Raw genomic sequence first — 18207 nt, 5'->3', positions numbered from 1 at the left:
ATGGTGTTTCAGGCACCATGCAAAGAACTTGGCATGTGGTAAGAAAGCATGATCCCTGCCCCCTTGGAGCTTACACTCTGCAGTGACAGTTAGACCCACACACACAGGAAGAGGTGGTAACTAAGTTGAAAGATTTGCGGTTGATACAAAGGAAACCAACAAAGTGTGGCCTACTTTGCTTGGAAAGGGGGCCCGTTTAGTCTGTACGAGGAACTGATGGATAGCCAGTGTGGTTGGACCACAGTGCACTGGAAGGAAAATTGGAGGAGATAAATTTGGACAGGTTTGCAGGTCCTGGTTACGTAAAGCAACTGAGTATGGGAATTGGAACTTATTGAAAGACTATGGGAAGCCAGTGAAGAGGTTTTGGTTATGGACTCTTGGAATCTGACTTATATGTTAATATCCTTCTGCCTTCTTTGTGGAGAAGAAGCTGGAAGTCAGAGAGAATGGCTATGGGTTTGTCTTAGTCCTTCCAGGTCAGAGGTGAGGATGGTGTAGACCAGGCTAATGACAGTGGAGAAGTACAGAAGCCTCACCTCCTTTCCATCCCCTATTTACTGAATTATTCTAGGTCCTCATTATATCTTAGCTTTCATAAAAACCCTCTTGGACTACCTGTCGGTATAGATGTTCCTAATCTGTCCCCTATACTGCCTACCACATAGATTTGCCCACTCCTGTGCTCAGAGATCCCAATTCACCTCCTACTTTCTACTTGCCACCATTATCCTCCAGAGGCTCTCAAAAAGAGGTGAATTATACTCACAATTACCTGGGCACAACTGAAAATATTTTGGACCAGATCCCACCTGCTGTGCAGAGTGATACTCTCTGGGCATGGTGAATGTATATCATTAGTCAGTTTCTCCAAGCCATGTAGATCATCTGTCTCTTGTCCTCTCTACCATCCCCAGGACACTGGCCTATGAGATATAAGTTGGCTAAATGTAAGATCTGTCCAAAACTGCTGCAACTGGCCTACCCTCCTCAGCATCTTACCATGTCCCGTTGTATCTCTTATGTATTTTGTTCTTGCAGCCTTCAGGGAGAGAAGGTGTCCTGTTGCACTGTCTGGGAAGGTGGGTGGGTGCAGAAATGCATAGGTGATTACAACAGGATAGATAATTTGGAGCAGGGTTGGGAAGACCAAAAGGTATCAAGAAAAGAAGCAAAATTCTTTGGGCATCCCAGAGTCACTAGTGGGGTCTACCAAGTAAGATATGGATGTTTGAATGAATGGATGGATGATGAATGTAAACAAAAGCCACTGCTCAAGGACAAGAAGAACAGAGCAGTATTCCTTCTTTAGCTGAATCGATGTCATAAAGCAGTAATTACTCTATATTGAAATAAGGAAGAACCACTTAAATGAAGATAACTTTTAAGGCAATATGTTCCAAATGAAAGAGGACTCCACGAGTCAGGAAAGACATTTTATTTCCAAGCTTCTAAGAGGGTTCTACAAACAATAGAGGCTTAAAGTAAAAAAGAGAAGATAAAAAGGAAAAAAAAAAGGAAAACAAGTTTTTTAACTGTTGAAAATTAGACAACTTTTTTTTTTTTTAACTTAAACATAAAAATGTAAAAACGTAGTTGTCAAATCTAATCTAAATACATTCCTAGACAAAAAGGATCATCCGTGGTGACGGGGTTACTTACAGCTGTACTCTTGTTTAAGTGCTATTCATATTCCTTCTGAATTATTTCTTTATTTTAAATTCAATTGGAGATCTGTGCAAATCTAGCAAAATATTCTTTGGGTTACAAAAACTATATAAAAAAATGAACAAAACCTGCAATTACGAAAGTATTGAGAATGTGCAATCCTTCATTGAAATGAAAGATTCCGAAGTGACATTGTCCACAGAATTTATTCCACTGAAGGGTTCAGACAATTTGATTTAAATGCAAAGGAAAATGAAAGTGAGCACTTCATAGAAACATTTCTCTTTTTATGCATTTTCACTGAGTCATAAAAAATAGGATGTAGCAGGATATTAGGAAATGCTTGAAACAAACTTTCACAATTAAGTTAAAAAAAAAAGAGAGAGAGATAAATCTAAAAATTGTCTGCAATCCAGGAGAAAGCATGTGCCCTGTGTCTAGGGGAAAGAGGGAAAACACTTGTAGCATGACTTTGTGTGATCTTTCCCCGAGTATTGCTACATTTTGACCTTTGGCCCAGCTGAACAGGTGAAATGTCTTTCGTGGAAGTCCCGTTCCCAGGCAGCTAGATGGGACTTCCGGGAATAGTAGGCAAACTTGAACTGACCTTCAGAATCCACCATGGTCCCTGCCTTCGTTCTGAGCTGACTGCCCAAAGCATATTTTAAAATAAAGATTTGGATATGAATTGCTTTTTTTTTTATCAAAATTTAAAATGCCACATTATTTTACGACAAGTTACATTCATAGGAGAAAAAAATAAGCAGTTTCAAGTGTCAGAGTCATTTTCATAGCCTGGCAAAATCAAAGTAGAGAAAAATAGAATAACATCAGATGTCTGACTGGATTTATATTTTTGACTCTTCACTCCCTCAACTACCAAATGCTCAGTGTGGGGCATAAAACCTGTATCTTGGAAGTTTCGAGTTCCGATCAGTTTGGTCCCTCATGGATTCATCTCTTATAGCCACTGAATTACTGATATGCAAGATAAACGCCTATTATATACCAAGTATTGCAAAATCAGAGACTGACCTAGATCTTTAGCATCCTTCTTTTTCAGAAGATGTATGCGGAGGAAAGCCAGGAAGCTAAAAGAATGTACAAGAAAGCTTTACACGGTATTACAGAATCTCATCTGAAAAAAAAAAAAAAAAAAACATTTGCAAAACAGATTTGATTTTAAATAAACCATAAAAGCAGCAGACTACAACAGCTCATAAATAGGGTTATGAAAAGATCACAATTATCTTAAATTAGAAATATAAATGAGTCATTAGAAATACTTAAATTTTTCAATGTTAAGAATGAAACCCAGAATTAAAAAAGAATCTGTTTTTATTTCAAAGGTTGCTTCTTATATTGAAGCTCATATTAAAGCAACAGTACAATGTTCATAAAATATAAGTGTGATGCCGTAACATTTCTTACATGTCAGAATACTGATATTTGTATGTATACTAAAATAAGAACTTTAAAATTGTACAAATAGATACATTAAAAATGGCATAGAAATAGGGAGCCTCTCACTGAAACAAGACAGTTATATCTGGCACGTATTAGTTTAAGATGAAAGTAGAAGCAAAAAGATTTACAAGAATCAGCAGTAACAAGATTGATGCTCAAGAGACATAATTGTACATTGTATTGTACATACATTTTATGGGTTTAAGCTGGCTGAATATTATATATTTCAAGTTTAAAAATGCACTACATATAGAGTGTCCATAGTTTAAGGCGAAATTACAGCTCAGAACTGTTGTCCTTTCTAATTTTGTGGAAGCTTCTTTGACAAGTAAAAAAAAAAAAAAAAAAAAGAAGAAGAAGAAAGAAAGACTTAGATGTTCATAACACATAAACAATTTCCCTTCATTGTAAGTTCACGTTAAACTTCTCCTTCACTTAAATATTTTGTATGCCAAGTGGTTTTCTTTAGAGAAGTTGATAAACAACTTCAATATTTGCCTTTTTGTGAGAAAAGGTACTTCACAGTATTTACCACTTTGATGTCCTTGCAGTTTTATTAAACGTATCCTCTCTGTAAAACTTTGCTTGTTTTAAATGAGCCTTTCCTTGATTTAAAAAAATACCTGTTTACATATCTTCTAGATTCTTCAGAACGCCAGACACAGTTCTTAAGGCCAAATTTGTATCGTTATTGTTAAGAGTCGTCATCAAAAGTGTCTTTGGAACCGTACAAGTCTGCTAGTTTCTTAAAACGAGGTCCCCAGTTCTGTAGGTAGTCATAGTCCAAGTCTGAATCTGTGGTGGCAGATTCTAAGGAGCTCAGGGACCCAGCCACCGAGCCCCTGCCTTCGTAACCATAGATTTGGATGGAATCGTAAGGCGGGGCAGTTGGGTCGTTATCTGCCTCCTGGATTCTTGTGTTGATGAAGTCATCGACGTCCACACTGTTGGGTGCTGGCCGGAGCCCAGGTCTAGGCATGTACTGATACTCGGGTTTTATGTCTTTGCGAGGGATAAATCCATTGATCCCGTCTGGATTCTGGAGGGTGGCGATGTCAAAGGCTTCCGTGTCTTCTTCCCCACCTCCTTCGTCATCATAGGTAATGATGTTCTCACGGACATCTTCTTCCTCAAAGACAATGAGTGGCTCTTTCTTTTGCCTTCTCAGGGTCACAAACAATACTACGATGACTACAAGGAAAGCACAAGAAAGTGAGCACAGGTTAAGCACAGTATTCCTTGATTTCCCCCCACTGTTGCCGAGGAGGACTCTGCTTACCGAAGGCATGATATGCACATGCTCAGAACAGGTACCAGTCTGAAAGTCTACGAAACGAGAGTGTTACCTGGAATCCCCAAAGATGTGTAAAACCACCCTGCACCTGGCTCTTCCTGTGCAAAATGCTGCCAGGAAAATATGATAGCCAAACAAGCCGGCAAGTTGGAACTATTTTGAGCTTTTTACAAATGAATCTGACATTATTTGGAAGCCATCCTTCTAAGAATTAGGAAGATTCTAAATAGACTGGTTTGCAGCCTCTTAAAAATGGCTTATGTTGGTTTCTTTTTCCAAGGGAAGACAGCTGTTTCTCCAAACTTACGAATTAGGGTGATCCGAGACCACAGGTCCTACCTTTTCCTGGGAAGGGAGGCTCCCCCCTGCCCAGAGGGCTGGGGGTTTGGAGGAGGGGGCAGGAGTGGTGATCCTACTCTACCTTAGTAAGAAATCTTATCATCACTGTGGTTGGGTTCTCTTTAAACCACTGTAGAGAAGGAGGGAAGTTTAAAATGACCCCCAGGAGACAAATCTCCTCTATTTATTTAAACACAGGAAGGTAGGATCCGCTGAACCCCAAAGGAAGCAGCTCTATCTCCCCCTTGAGAGAGGCGATTCTAGGACACTCAGGCAACCTAGGATGAGTGGGCAGAACCACACTTAAAGGAAAGCTGAGACAGCTTAATTCTTTATCCTCCATCTCCCCACAAGAGGCTTCTACAATATTCCATGAGAACCCTCTCCCACACTTGACTTTGTCTAGACTAAAGAAAACGTTTGTGCCTGAACCTGGCAAGGGGTCCGAGAGCCCCCTCTGGGTCCACCATCACTGGGAGATGCAAGAATGAGAGCTCCCTTTCTCCCCCAGGGCTGGACACAGTGCCCCGGTACCCAGATAATTCTCAAGAACTCTTGGTTGACCTAAACTCACTGGCTCTTCCCTTTGCAGCTGGGCGCCCTCCCAACTCATTCAATGGAGAACCAAACATCATGGGACAAGCATGAATTTGATGTCAGAAATCCTTGGGTTTGAAAGCTGATTTTTCTCCTACGAGATCTCTTCCGGAAGCCCAGCAGTGGTAAGTGTTACCAGCATGAGCACACTGCCGTTCTTACAGAGATGAGATGTAAGTGTAGGAAAAGCCTCCTAGGGGGTCCCATAAGCCGAGGCTCACAACCAAGCATTGCCTTTGCTAATCAGAGGAGGAGTCAATTCCAGCCTGGCCAGGCCAAGCTTCGTCCAGTTCCTTGAGTCCTTCATGCCATGTCTTTGGCCTCATGATTATTCCTTCTGTTCCTAACTCTTCTTTCCTCTTCTAAGGCAAACTATTGCCCATACACCTGCCCTCTGCCTAATTTCCTCTTCTGCAAAACCTTGTCAGATGTCCCCCTGCAACCCCCCCCCCCCCCCCCCCGCGACGGCTGCTGCTCCGCAGTCCCATGATGTCGGCAATGTGCTCATCATACGCGTCCCCCGATTTTGCTCAGAATGCTCACCCTGTCTCCTCTCCCGGCCATAAAGTGCGCCCGAGCAGGCCCCACCTTTGCCTTGTCCCCAGCTGTAGCCAAGGGATATAGCACATCCAGCATAACCAGCCCGCACTCCAGAAATACACGTTTCAAGGACGGGCATCCGATTGCCAAACCCTTCCCGCAGGTGCCGGCGGAGCCCCCTTACCCAGGAGAATGACGATGCAGGCAAGGATGGCGATCAGCGCCCCCGTGCTCAGGCCGGCGTTCAGGATGTAGGCCTCGGCATTGCAGGAGAGCAGCGCGCCGTGCACGTCACAGCCGCACACCTTGATGGTGAGGGTGTTGGTGCTACTCATGGGCGGGATTCCACCGTCGCTGATCACGATGGGCAGGAGGTACAGATCCTGCTTCTGTCGACTGAAGCCTCCGCGCCGGGCGTACACCCCTGCGGTGTTGTCTGTTGGGAGAGCAGAGACATTTCCTCTCAGAGCGGGGTCCCCGGAATCATGGCATGAATATCCGTGCGTTCGGCTTGGGAGAGGAGGGGGTGCTCTTTCTGGTCACCAAGGTCAACAACAAGAATCTTTCATCTACCTATCTGTGGAAGCCACAGTCATCTGATATGGCAGAATAGTGTCTCCGTATTTTGGAACCAAGTTTACAAATTGGCTCGTTTTTATTTCGTAGATACAAAGGCCCCCACTGGGAAGCTCGCCACATTGTTTTCTGTTTGGGTGTCGCCTTCATCAGATACCACAGTGAAGTGTGGGCGTGGACCACATACCCTATGTGAGTATGGCAGATAATTAAATATATAATTGACAGTGAGAATAAAACAAACAGAAAAAAATCTTTTTTCATGGTTGTGCTTTCCTACTTCATGAAAAACCTTTGGCCGGTTTCTGTGTGTGTGGTGTGTATGTGTGTGTTTAAGAGATTTCCGGTCCACACTCAAACCTTGCCCAAACTGTAAACCCACTTGCAAGCCCTAAAGGAAAATATTTATCTTTAAAGAGAAAATATTTTATAAAACCGGTAGCAGATTTATAGTTTCTTTGAAATTCAAGCACCATCCACCACCTGGTTCAACATGTCGTGCCTCCTGCCCAGATAATTCCAAGTTCTCTTTGTGGTCCACACAACACCACCCACCTCTACACAGTGAATCACTAGATTTTTCCTTCATCTGAAGACTTGACTTTGCCTTCAAGGTCACGTCCCATCTGTTCCCCATGTCCCAGTTCAGCCTGACAGGAAAACTTTCTTCTGCTTCCCAAGCATACCACACTTCGCACATGCCTTTCTAGCCACTGCCCTATGGCACCAGGAAGCTCTTCCTCATGGCATGACAGGTAAACTCCTCGCGCCTTAAAATTGAACCCAAAAGCTATCACATCAGGGAGGCCTTTCTAGACCTCTCCCATCATCTCCTGTTGAAATATCCACTTTGACCTCACCTGGAGTGTGGACTTCGGAGGGTAGAGAATTCATCTCAATCTCTCTAGTGTTGGACACGCAATAGACATTCAATAAATGTTTTTGAACAATGGCCTAACTGTATTCTGGGAAAGATTTAACCAAAATCCCAGATGTTGTTTTCCACATATTTCTCAATCTTTTGTCACCTAAGCCCCCCCAACTACTTCATCAGCATGTTTCCTGAAGATCTGTACCAACCAACAGTATTTCTCCCCAGGCTGTATGCTCTGGGGGAAAATTAAGTAACAGGTGAAGTTTTGAGTATGTTCTATCAAATTAAACACACACACACACACACCCAGAGATCCTCAGTCTGATTTGCCTCTGTTTATGATTACCATCAGTCACTTACAGCAATTTGAATGTTATGACCAACATGATTGCCCAATAGCTATCAGGTTTTGAGTGGACTGACAGTACCCTGAATTAACTCTTGTCATAGGAAGAAATATCTTAGAATCTTTAAATTAAATTGATATATTTTAGGTGAAGGGAAATGTAATGCATTTTCTGTCAGATAAAATATATTAAATATAAAAGGTAGATTCAGTCTGATTGAGGGATGAGCAGATACTCTGATTACTGCAGAAGGTAAGGTGTATGTATGCACTGGTTTTTGACAAGCTGTATAATGACAGATTCCCTGCCCTTCATTGCCAACACCTCAAAAAAACAAAACAAAACAAAACAAAACAAAAAACCCAAAAAACAAAAAAACAACCAAGACTGAATGCCTAGCCCTCATTTCTGCATTTTCTGAATATTGTATGATTGGCATATATTGTTCTTGTCACTGGAAAACATTATGTGTACTATGGAAAGTCATGAAAACAGATAAATAAAATGGCCAAAGAGACTATTAACTGAAAATTCAGTTTCCTGACTGTTCTCTCCTATTCCAGCCTATACCATTGTTTTATGCCTATGGATTATAAAAAAAATTACACATCTATAATAAATTATTTCAAAATATGTTATTTTTCCTATCATATATTTTTTGAGTTCAGATAAGACTTTCATAAATTATAAGTGACAATATCTTTCCCATTTTAATGATATAAGATGTCAGTAATGTCACTATGAATAAAAGTGAAAATTAAAAATCAAAGAGGAAGAGCGAATTACTTAAATAGCTTCGTCAAATACACTTCTCTGATATGATCCCCAAGGATCATTTATTTAGTTTATCTATTGGGTCACACCCTGTTACCCAGGGTGTTGGGTTGGAGGACATGTAAACTGACCATTTTGTTTCTGTAAACACGTAGAAGGCACAAATTCAAATCTATTCTTCAGTGTGCCATCCACGAAAAACTGGACCCACAGATCACAGCACGCCGGCTTACACATGACAGTAACTGAAACATGGATCTGAGCAGGACACAAGCTGTGAATGCAGGATGTCTCATATTCCAAACAAGCGAGTCCCCTCAGACACATTCAAACTATTACAGAAGAGCTCATCGGAGGACCCAGATGAACGAACCATTTACAGTCTCTGAGCAACAGACCTGTAAAATCTTGAGATTTTTTTAAAAAGTGCCTCTAGCCAAACATGTTTCACATATGGATTTTAAGATGAATTTAAAAGGTGGGAAAGAAATGGACTGAGTGTCTCTTCTTGGGCATACACTAACTGCACGCTTTAAAATGAGTCATTTCTCCTGTCTAGAGCCTCACTTGTTCATCTTTAAAATGAGGACACTGGTTGATATCAAACGTGCCTCCCAGGAATCAAATAACATAATAAAAGTCATGGTTCTCGCAGGGCTCATGGAAATGCTTCTACCAGAAAACTTTACACCCAGTACTGACATCCTCCAGAGCTGGTGAACTAGAGAGCAGTAGACAGATGTGTAGGCTAGAAACGTGACTAACCAGCCCAGTTTGGCACTGCGGTGGTAGATACTGTTTGAATGAGTAAAGTATTTCCCCTCTAGGTCCAAATGGTTGAGTACCAAGGGGAGACTGAGCTGATAGAGATATAGCTCTATCAGGATAATGGAAAAAAGTATCCATGGGCATTTTAGAGGAGTCAGTGCTCCATCTTGTGATGGTCTTTTTTGTGGTCCGTTCTGATCACTGATCTACTAACCAAAAAAGCCCCACTATGCGCAGGAACTTCATTGAAAATGCATCTAGAAAAACAAATTGAAAAACAAACTAACTAGCCATAATAACAAAAACCGCTATTCTGGAAATCAGTTGTGCATCCTAAATTTGACCACAGACTTTCTGTCATCCAAATTAGCAACCACTGCCTATCTGTTTTTGAGAGTGTCCCCTCACTTTGGACATACACATTCCTCAGGTTTAGGGTGGCCCATCAGTAAAAACAGGTTCCAGGTGGACACATTTTCAGGGGAGTGTCAAACTGGCACCATGGCTCCCATGATGAGGAGAATAAGGCATTTGTTATCAATATTGAAATGTCCAGTAGGAGATTTCACAGATCCTTCTCCTTTATAAAACATCCAAAGAGCAAATCTTTCAGTATTTGGGGTCAAACAAGCCTGGGTTTGAATCTTGAGTCGTCTACATATTAATTGCCTGATTTTAGTCTTATTAAGTCAATGTCCTGTTTCTCCATTCTCACCCAGGAAACTAATCATTTTAAATGTTGAAATGATTCCATTCATAAAGGTATTCAGCACAGCGACAGACTGTTGGAGATGCTCAGTAAATATTAATTCTTTCCTGGAAGCGATCCTCTTTGAGCAATAAACTAATGAGGAAGAGAAGCCTATTGGCAGAGAGAGGAAAGTGAATTCCTGGAAATGTCATCACAGCTTGGAATGCAACTGCCTCCGCAGAAGGGCTCATCATCCAGAGGTAAGAACACAGTTCACGCTTTTCAGTCCTGGGCACGGTATTTCCTGTGGTAAGATAATGTTTTTCAAGCACCTCGCTATTTCATCCTTGACACCCAGTGTTCCCATCCTTGGCCACAGACACACAACCAGTTTCATTTTCCCCCCACTTAGGCAAAATCTTGCAAATGGGGTCATTCATTACTAGTATAAGTCATGTACAAATTGTAGTGTCTCTATTAATGGAAAATAAATTCATATTTCAAATTGCCATGTCTATAACCTGGACTCTCTAACCACATGCTGTTTTTCCCTGCATACTTTGTCATTACACCAACAAAAGATAAAGGTACCTGATAATGATGGTCTCCATGGTACCAGTGTGGGGATGCAAACATAGGATGATGATGATTATGTAGCCCATTGAAGGTACACATACAACTGACATTAGAAAGGGAAATTATGATGGGTAACCAGTCCTCAAGTGATAGACCACGCTGGGTGCCCTCTTCCCCATGCTGAAAGCCGTGGTATCTTCTTGTTGTTGTTGTTGTTTTTCTCTGACACTGGAAATACTGGTTTTTTGGCTGATACAAAATTTTGCAAAATGGGCATCATACAGGCATAGACCCTGCATGTTAAAAATTTGAAAAAGAGAAACCACTACAGCAAAGGCTTAGTACATTGCGGTCTCACCATGGTGTCAGGAGAAAGGTTTGACCTAAGGTGAGGGAATTCGTCCCCTCAGTAACTTCACTAAAGCTCTTAAGATGCCCTGATTTGGCCACTCTGTTTCCTTTGTCCTTCTGTCATTTTGCAACCTGATCAGATGGAGACTGTTAAACATCTGGAGAATTAAAGCTAAACCTTGCTCTTATTTTGTTCATTTCTGACCCAGATCTACCTACTGTACCCTTACTGCTCACACCTGAGACAAAGTAGGTCTATCTACCACTTAAATAGTTCCCACATACTTGAAGACAGTTATGCAGTTGCTAGCAGAATAATCATTATTTGATTACTTTCCTCTGGGCCCTCTCCATTTTCCCTAGAAATGTGGCAATAGCTCTATCAGGATAATGGAAAAAAGTATCCATGCACGTGAGATATAAGTGGATATATATCTGTATCTGTATATATACATATATATGTGTGTATATACATAGTATGTGTGTCAGAAGTCTCAATGGAGTTTTATGCTTTAATACTTTTAGAAGTATATATGCTACACAATTACAAAAGACATCACTGGAAATTTTAATTATTTAGATTTAATTTTTTTTAAGTAAACTCTACCCCAAGTGTGGGACTTGAAGTCACTCATTTAGATTTATGATTATTTAAAACTTAATTGAAATTGTTGATGCCATCTTTGCCATCTTCAATCGCTGGGGCTGAAATAATAGCAATTTCAAATAAAACTTGCCAAGTTTGTAGCATCTATATTTTTGGTATTACTTATGCTCAAAGATAACCTTAATAACTTGTGTATACATATTAATAAAGAAAATTGTTTGACCCAAGACTCTGATGGCTATAATGGCTTGCAACCGGATTAAGAAGCTGCACACTAAAAGGATCATCACGATCCTTGAATTAGCACCTTTGATTCTGAGTGATTGGCAAAACATGAATTATAACAAATAACATTGTAGAAATAACTATGTGTGTGAGATATCTAAGGGTGCACCGTTGGTCAGTATTAACAGATTTTTCTTTGTCGTAATTAGCCACTTCCCTTGAAATTAACACTTCCTCCATTTTTGTATGAGGATAATTCTCTCTTTGGTGATGGGGAGGGAAAAAGAAACATATTGCCTAAGTATTTCTTGGTTTAAGACAAGGAAACTACCAGGTGCCTGGGTGGTTAAGCAGCTGCCTTCAGCTCAGGTCATGATTCCAGGGTCCTGAGATTGAGCCCCGCATGAGCGGAGAGCCTGCTTCTCTCTCTTTCCCTCTGCCTGCCGTTCCGTTTACTTGTACTCTCTCTGTGTCAAATAAATAAATAAAATCTTTAAAAAAAAAAAAAAAAGACAAGGAAAATACCAAGGAATACAGTGGGATATAAACATTTAGGGTCTTTTTGTGCGTTGAGAAATCCCAGGAGTTAAATCAGCGACCAGAGGAAACCCTGAAAGAATATGTCTGTTCCACCAAATGACCTATCTTTTTTTGTTGTTGTTGGGCTGGGGAGGGAGTGAGCTCCCAGATAAGCTGTGTTGTAATGGACAAACTGCTGCAATGAAATTCAGGCAGAAAAGGAACATAATTATTTACACAGAGAAAATGGCAGCACATTAAAAGACATCTGCCATTTTGATCTGCCAATAGAGCATCTTCCATATTGAAGCAATTAAGAGGAAGAAAAAAAAGTTCCATAGAAATCTATTTGGCTATCTTTAAATAATAAAAGTAAAAAAAAAAAACAAAAAAAAAAAAACAGAAGCATATTTGGATGCTATCTGATGCTGCTCATAAAAAAAAAAAATGTTCTAAGCTTAGAAAAAAAAAAGGCGGGTGGGGGAGGAAAAAAGCTTCGTGCCAGTTGTTCTAATGGGGTGAATGTGTCTTGGATGTCCCAATTTACTCAGCCAAATCTGCTTTACATGCACACTTTTTGTTGTTGTTTTGGTCTCGTTTTTGCATTTTTTTTAGCACTTCGAAGTTAATTCTGAATGCATCAGGTATTAGAGCTCATTTGATGTGCAACTTGGCTCATCTTTGATAATATAGGTGCAAATTGAGCACCTTTCAAGGTTATCTCTTCCTGAATCCAAGCCCTAGATGTCCAGTTTACCTTTGTGAGATAATGAATGATGAATGGAAAGAAGAGGTGGGTTATGGGCTATTGACTCCTCAGAACATTCTGGGGTTATAAGGTGGTGTCTTTTTATATATAAGGTGGTGTCATAATATAGTCATTTTTCCTCTAATAATAATGGATCCCTGAAATTTCTGAAGCACGATCACCAATTTCCCCAGTCGTTCTTTCATTTTAATCCTTACATTTGGCCAAGCCACTATTTTAAGTGCTGGGACACTGCCCCCACAGAGCTCATGCTCTTGTGGAAGACAAACAGGGAATGAGTGTTTAGAATGCAAGATACGGATGACACCTGGGTGGCTCAGTGGGTTAAGCCACTGCCTTCGGCTCAGGTCATGATCTCAGGGTCCTGGGATTGAGTCCCACATCAGGCTCTCTGCTCAGCAGGGAGCCTGCTTCCTCCTCTCTCTCTCTCTGCCTGCCTCTCTGCCTACTTGTAATCTCTGTCTGTCAAATAAAATAAATAAAATCTTTAAAAAAAATGCAAGATATGGAAAAAGAAGAAAAACTAATGCAGTGTTCCTTCCTCAGAAGAGGAAGCACTCAAGATGGGCTGGGGATACCCTGCAAAGCTTCGCTTTAGTGAAACATTTATGGGGAGATCTTAAAGAGGAGGAATAAGCAGGAGGAGTTCATTCCTGGCAGATAAAAGTATATGAAAACAGCTCATTTTCCCATGATCGTGGAAGATGGAAAGAAGAGACTGTAACCGGGGATCTATGAAATTGCCTAGTTTTTAATGGAAGTCATAATGACACAAAATATGGAAGAAACATCAAGGGGTAGGTGAAGAAGTTCAACCGAAATAGGGAAGCTGCTTCATAATGTTTAAAGGACTCCTCGTCAATTTGTTGACTTGAAAATCCTAAGAGTATTTCTTTTTGGGATTGGGAGGGAGACAAACCATAAGTGACTCTTAATCTTACAAAACAAACTGAGGGTTGCTGGGGGGAGGGGGGTTGGGAGAAGGGGGTGGGGTTATGGACATTGGGGAGGGTATGTGCTTTGGTGAGTGCTGTGAACTGTGTAAACCTGGTGATTCACAGACCTGTACCCCTGGGGATAAAAATATATGTTTATAAAAAATAAAAAATTAAAGTAAGAACTTATTGTAAGCTCCTGCAACCGTCCTCTGTTGCTCAAATGATTAAGCAGTGTTTCTGGAGCTACATAACCCCATGATCTGATAGGCCTGAAACTTGAGTCAAGATGGCCTATTGGAGAGTGTGCAACACGGGGGTTCTCAGAACCTGGGATGTGTTCCAACTGTCCCCACCTTCCAGTAATTTGGTGCTGTCCTCTCTCAAAACAGCAGTTCAGTATATGAGTTAGGATTGATGTAATAATTGACAATTTTTAAAAAATGAAACAGTAACAGGATTAATTATGTGTTGAATATTCATGTTAGGATTGTTCCCCGTCTAGTGATAAAGAGTAAAGCCAAGCATTAATCGCTGACCCATGCTCTTCCTCTATATTTTATCAAATGATCACTGTTTGGAAGAAGAGATTTGGAAATTAAAAATATGAGGTTTCAATATTAGGATATTTCAATTTAATTACTTTAACAAAACATTAGGTCAAAGGGCAAAATCATACTCCCTTCTCTGGTTAGAATCCAAAAATTGTGATAAAAATTGAATATCCATTTTTTTTTTTTATTTATTTTGTTTAGTTTTAAAGTAGGCTCCATGCCCAGTGTGGAGCCCAACATGGGGCTTGAACTCATGACCCTGAGATCAAGACCTGAGTGAGATTAAAAGTTGGACACTTAACTGACTGAGCCACCCAGATGTCCCTGAACATCAGTTATTTTATTAAAACAATAATGGAAAGGAAATTTCCTAACACACACACACACCACAACACAACTCTTAATTTTAATATTACTGCCAATATTATACTTAATGGTGAAACTCTAGAAACTCCTAAGTAACAAGTAAAGCAAGAATGGCTATTATTATTGCTGTTACTTAACATATTTTAAAGTGCAAGTCTATGCAAATAGACCAAAAACAAAAATCACCAAATGTTAAAAAAGACAGAGCAAATTGTCATGATTTCCCTTTTATGTAGTTGTCTCCTTAGAAAATCCAGGAAAATTAGTTGAGAAGTTATATCAATTTAGAACAATGTCCAATAATAAATTAATTAAAATAGCTATAGTTTATCCTAAAAATATTCACTTAGAAAACATGACTTAAAAATTGAATCCACAACAGCATCCAAAATATAAAGTAACTAGCCATCAGCTTAATAAGAAATACGCAGAAGAAAACTACAAAACCTTCCTGATGTCAATAAAAAGAGAACTGTTTCAGTAGAAAATCAGATCATGCTTCTGGATGGAAAGAATATTTAAAAATTTTTTGTTCTTAAATTAATCCATAAATTTAAGGTAAAATCAATAAAATTCCCAAAGATATCTCTCAGGCACCTGAAAAACAATTCTGAAAATTATCTGAAGGAGCAAAAAAGCCAAAATTTAAGAGTAATAAGAGTAAGAAAATGAAAATAATGTGGAGAAAGCATCCATCAGGTTTTAACATATATGTATATAAAATAGTAAAGAAAATTATAATACCAGCACTAGAGTAAATAGAATTGTAAGAATTAAAATTCCAAAAAATCTATTATGATTGACCCTTGAACAACATGGGTGATAGGGTACCAACCCCCACCATGCAGTCAAAAATCTGCTCATAACTTTTCACCTTCCCAGAACTTAACTACTAATAGCGTATTGTTGATCAGAAGCCTCACTGATAACATTAACCGTCAATCAACACATATATTGTATATAACATGTATTATATACTGTTTTTCTACAATAAAGTAAGGTGGAGAAAAGAAAATATTAAGAAAATCATAAGGAAGAGAAAATACATTTATAGTAGTATACTATATTTATCTTAAAAAAAAATCCAAGTATAAGTGGACCCATGCATTCAAACCCGTGTTGTTCAAGGGCCAAGTGTACTGTGTAAGGTAGATGATAATAAAGATAGTGTTATGAAGCAGGTGGGAATGACCAATTATTTCTTAAATGATATTTAGGTAATGGTCCACAAATGGGGGCTATGTATTTATTTCACATGGACGAATGGTTGAAATGGGAGATATGTAAGAAAGAAAATATAGGTGAATACTGACATCTATTTTGGATGAGGAAAGCCTTGCTAAAGATAGTATTAAACAGAGAAAACCTAGTACCAAAAGTGCATCATCTATAATTATGAAACACAGCCAACCAGAACTGGAAGGGCATGGAAATACTGAGACAGTCTATGTGGTAGGTATGACAGGTCCAAGCTTAATAACATTAGAAGATGAAGAGACTTTAGAAATCAATTACAAATTGGTGAATATACAATTCAAAAATTCAAAATTCAAAATTTGGACAATAATTCAAAATTCAAAAAATGGGCAAAGAACATGAATAGCCAATTTACAAAAGAAAAAGAATAGAAAATAAATGATCCATACTTATTTTTTTTTTAAATCCCAGGTTGATTAATAATGAAAGACATTGACATTTTAAAATGTGACTATATTTCAACTTAGCAAGTTGTCAAAAAGAGTTGTAATATCTACAGTTGGCTTGAACTTGAGGAAATGAGACCCCCACCTATTTTACTCATGGTATTATAAATGTTTCTGGTAGTATACGTATTTCTGATGGGCAGTTTGTCAATTAAGTATCAAGGGCTTTTGATCCAATAATTCCACTCTAGAAATTTATCCTAAAATACTAATTAGATATTTGGCAAAGGTGTGTGAAGACAATATACTTTCACAATGCTCAGTTGAGATCAGACACCTTTACAGTGGAAGTTAGGGAGATATTTAGAAGATGTTGACATAAGCATATTGATGCTTGTAAATGTGTATCATGTATTAGGTGGGAAAGAAGTGGACATGAATTTTATGATGGCCTTTTTTAGAGATCATATATGTCAAGAAAAAACCTGGACAGAAATAAAAACTAGCAGTGAATATTTCTGAATAGCATATTATGAAGTTATTTTATAATTGGTATTAACATTGCTGCTTCTTTGTATTTTCTAACTTTTCCACAAAGAATATGCATTAAGTATGTAGTAGAAGAAAAATCATAAAATTCTTTGCAAATATATGTTACTACAATTATTATGGCTGTGATTAAAATTCAACCCGAAGTACAATATGTCCCCTGTTCACTTTCTCTTAGAACCTTAGATTGGTACATTGAATTTCAGGTTTTTCCTCTTCTGAAGATAGTTATTATTTGACTACAGGGTAAACAAAGTTTTTTTTTTTTTTTTAAGCATTAATTAGAAAAGACATGAACTTTATATTCATTGTATAGTGTATACAGCCGATGGCACCCTCCAAGAACCCAAGTTTGTTCGTTATTTCACTGATGGGCAGTGTGACCTTGGGCAAGTCTCTGAAGGTCCTAATGTCTCATACTCCTTCTTTATCCAGAAAATGGGGATAAAAATACTCACGCTGAGCCTTGTGAGGCTATTTGAGGAATGAAGTAAAACAATGGTCATGACAAAGCTTTTATAAACTAATGAAGAGCCAGATAGATGGGAAGAGTTATTCTTAGTATTTTTTTTCTTTGCCCTTTTCTTAACCATTGTACATTTCTTGTGTTTTGAGTGATGCCATAAGGCTATTTTCAAAGTAAATGCACCTCAAAACTGGGGCTCTGGTGCCCAAATAGTGCCCAAACAGCACCATTCTTGATATTAACAGCCCAAGATGGACTTAAATGTTGAAGAGTCATCTAGTGTTCTACTCACCGGCTGCCTCCTGAGTCATCTGCTAAACTGGGCTCCAGAATAGAGTAAAGGAAAATGAAATAGAAAGCTCGGGTGTATTAAGATGGCTTCCCTCCTCATATTTCTAAAGATCTGTAATGCTTATGCCGAGTTTAGGCAAACACAATCCTGATTATTTACATGGCATAATGGAAGTAAACACTCAAGGAGAAAGAAACCTGATGCTTTTACTCAGCATGATATAAACCATTATCTCATGTTTTCTATGGAAAACAGTCTCAGCCGAGAAATTTGGTAACTCAGTAGGCTATTAATAGGATGTGGAATGTGATTACTCCTTTTGGATTACTTCAATATGTAATTACTTCTAGGAGCTAGCAGAAAGAGACTCTATTAAATGATAATTATAGGACTGTATTTGCTTTAAGGTTTTGTAATAGC

General features: G+C 39.0%; 1 protein-coding gene across 1 annotated transcript in view; it reads right to left on the bottom strand.

The window, feature by feature from the left end:
- Positions 1-2988: 2988 nt before the first annotated feature.
- The window catches only part of CDH11 (cadherin 11), a 148233-nt gene continuing 133014 nt past the window's right edge, over positions 2989-18207 (bottom strand). The window contains exons 12-13 of the mRNA XM_059151437.1: positions 6090-6341; positions 2989-4326 (exon numbers count right to left, since the gene is read on the bottom strand). Of these exons, the coding sequence (XP_059007420.1) occupies positions 3830-4326; positions 6090-6341 (749 nt within the window). The 3' untranslated portion in view covers positions 2989-3829. The remainder of the gene's footprint in view (positions 4327-6089; positions 6342-18207) is intronic.

This window comes from Mustela lutreola, chromosome 16, assembly GCF_030435805.1.
Source record: "Mustela lutreola isolate mMusLut2 chromosome 16, mMusLut2.pri, whole genome shotgun sequence".
Taxonomy (NCBI): domain Eukaryota; kingdom Metazoa; phylum Chordata; class Mammalia; order Carnivora; family Mustelidae; genus Mustela; species Mustela lutreola.
The sequence above is the reverse complement of the archived record's forward strand: the minus strand, read 5'-3'. Positions and strand labels throughout refer to the sequence as shown.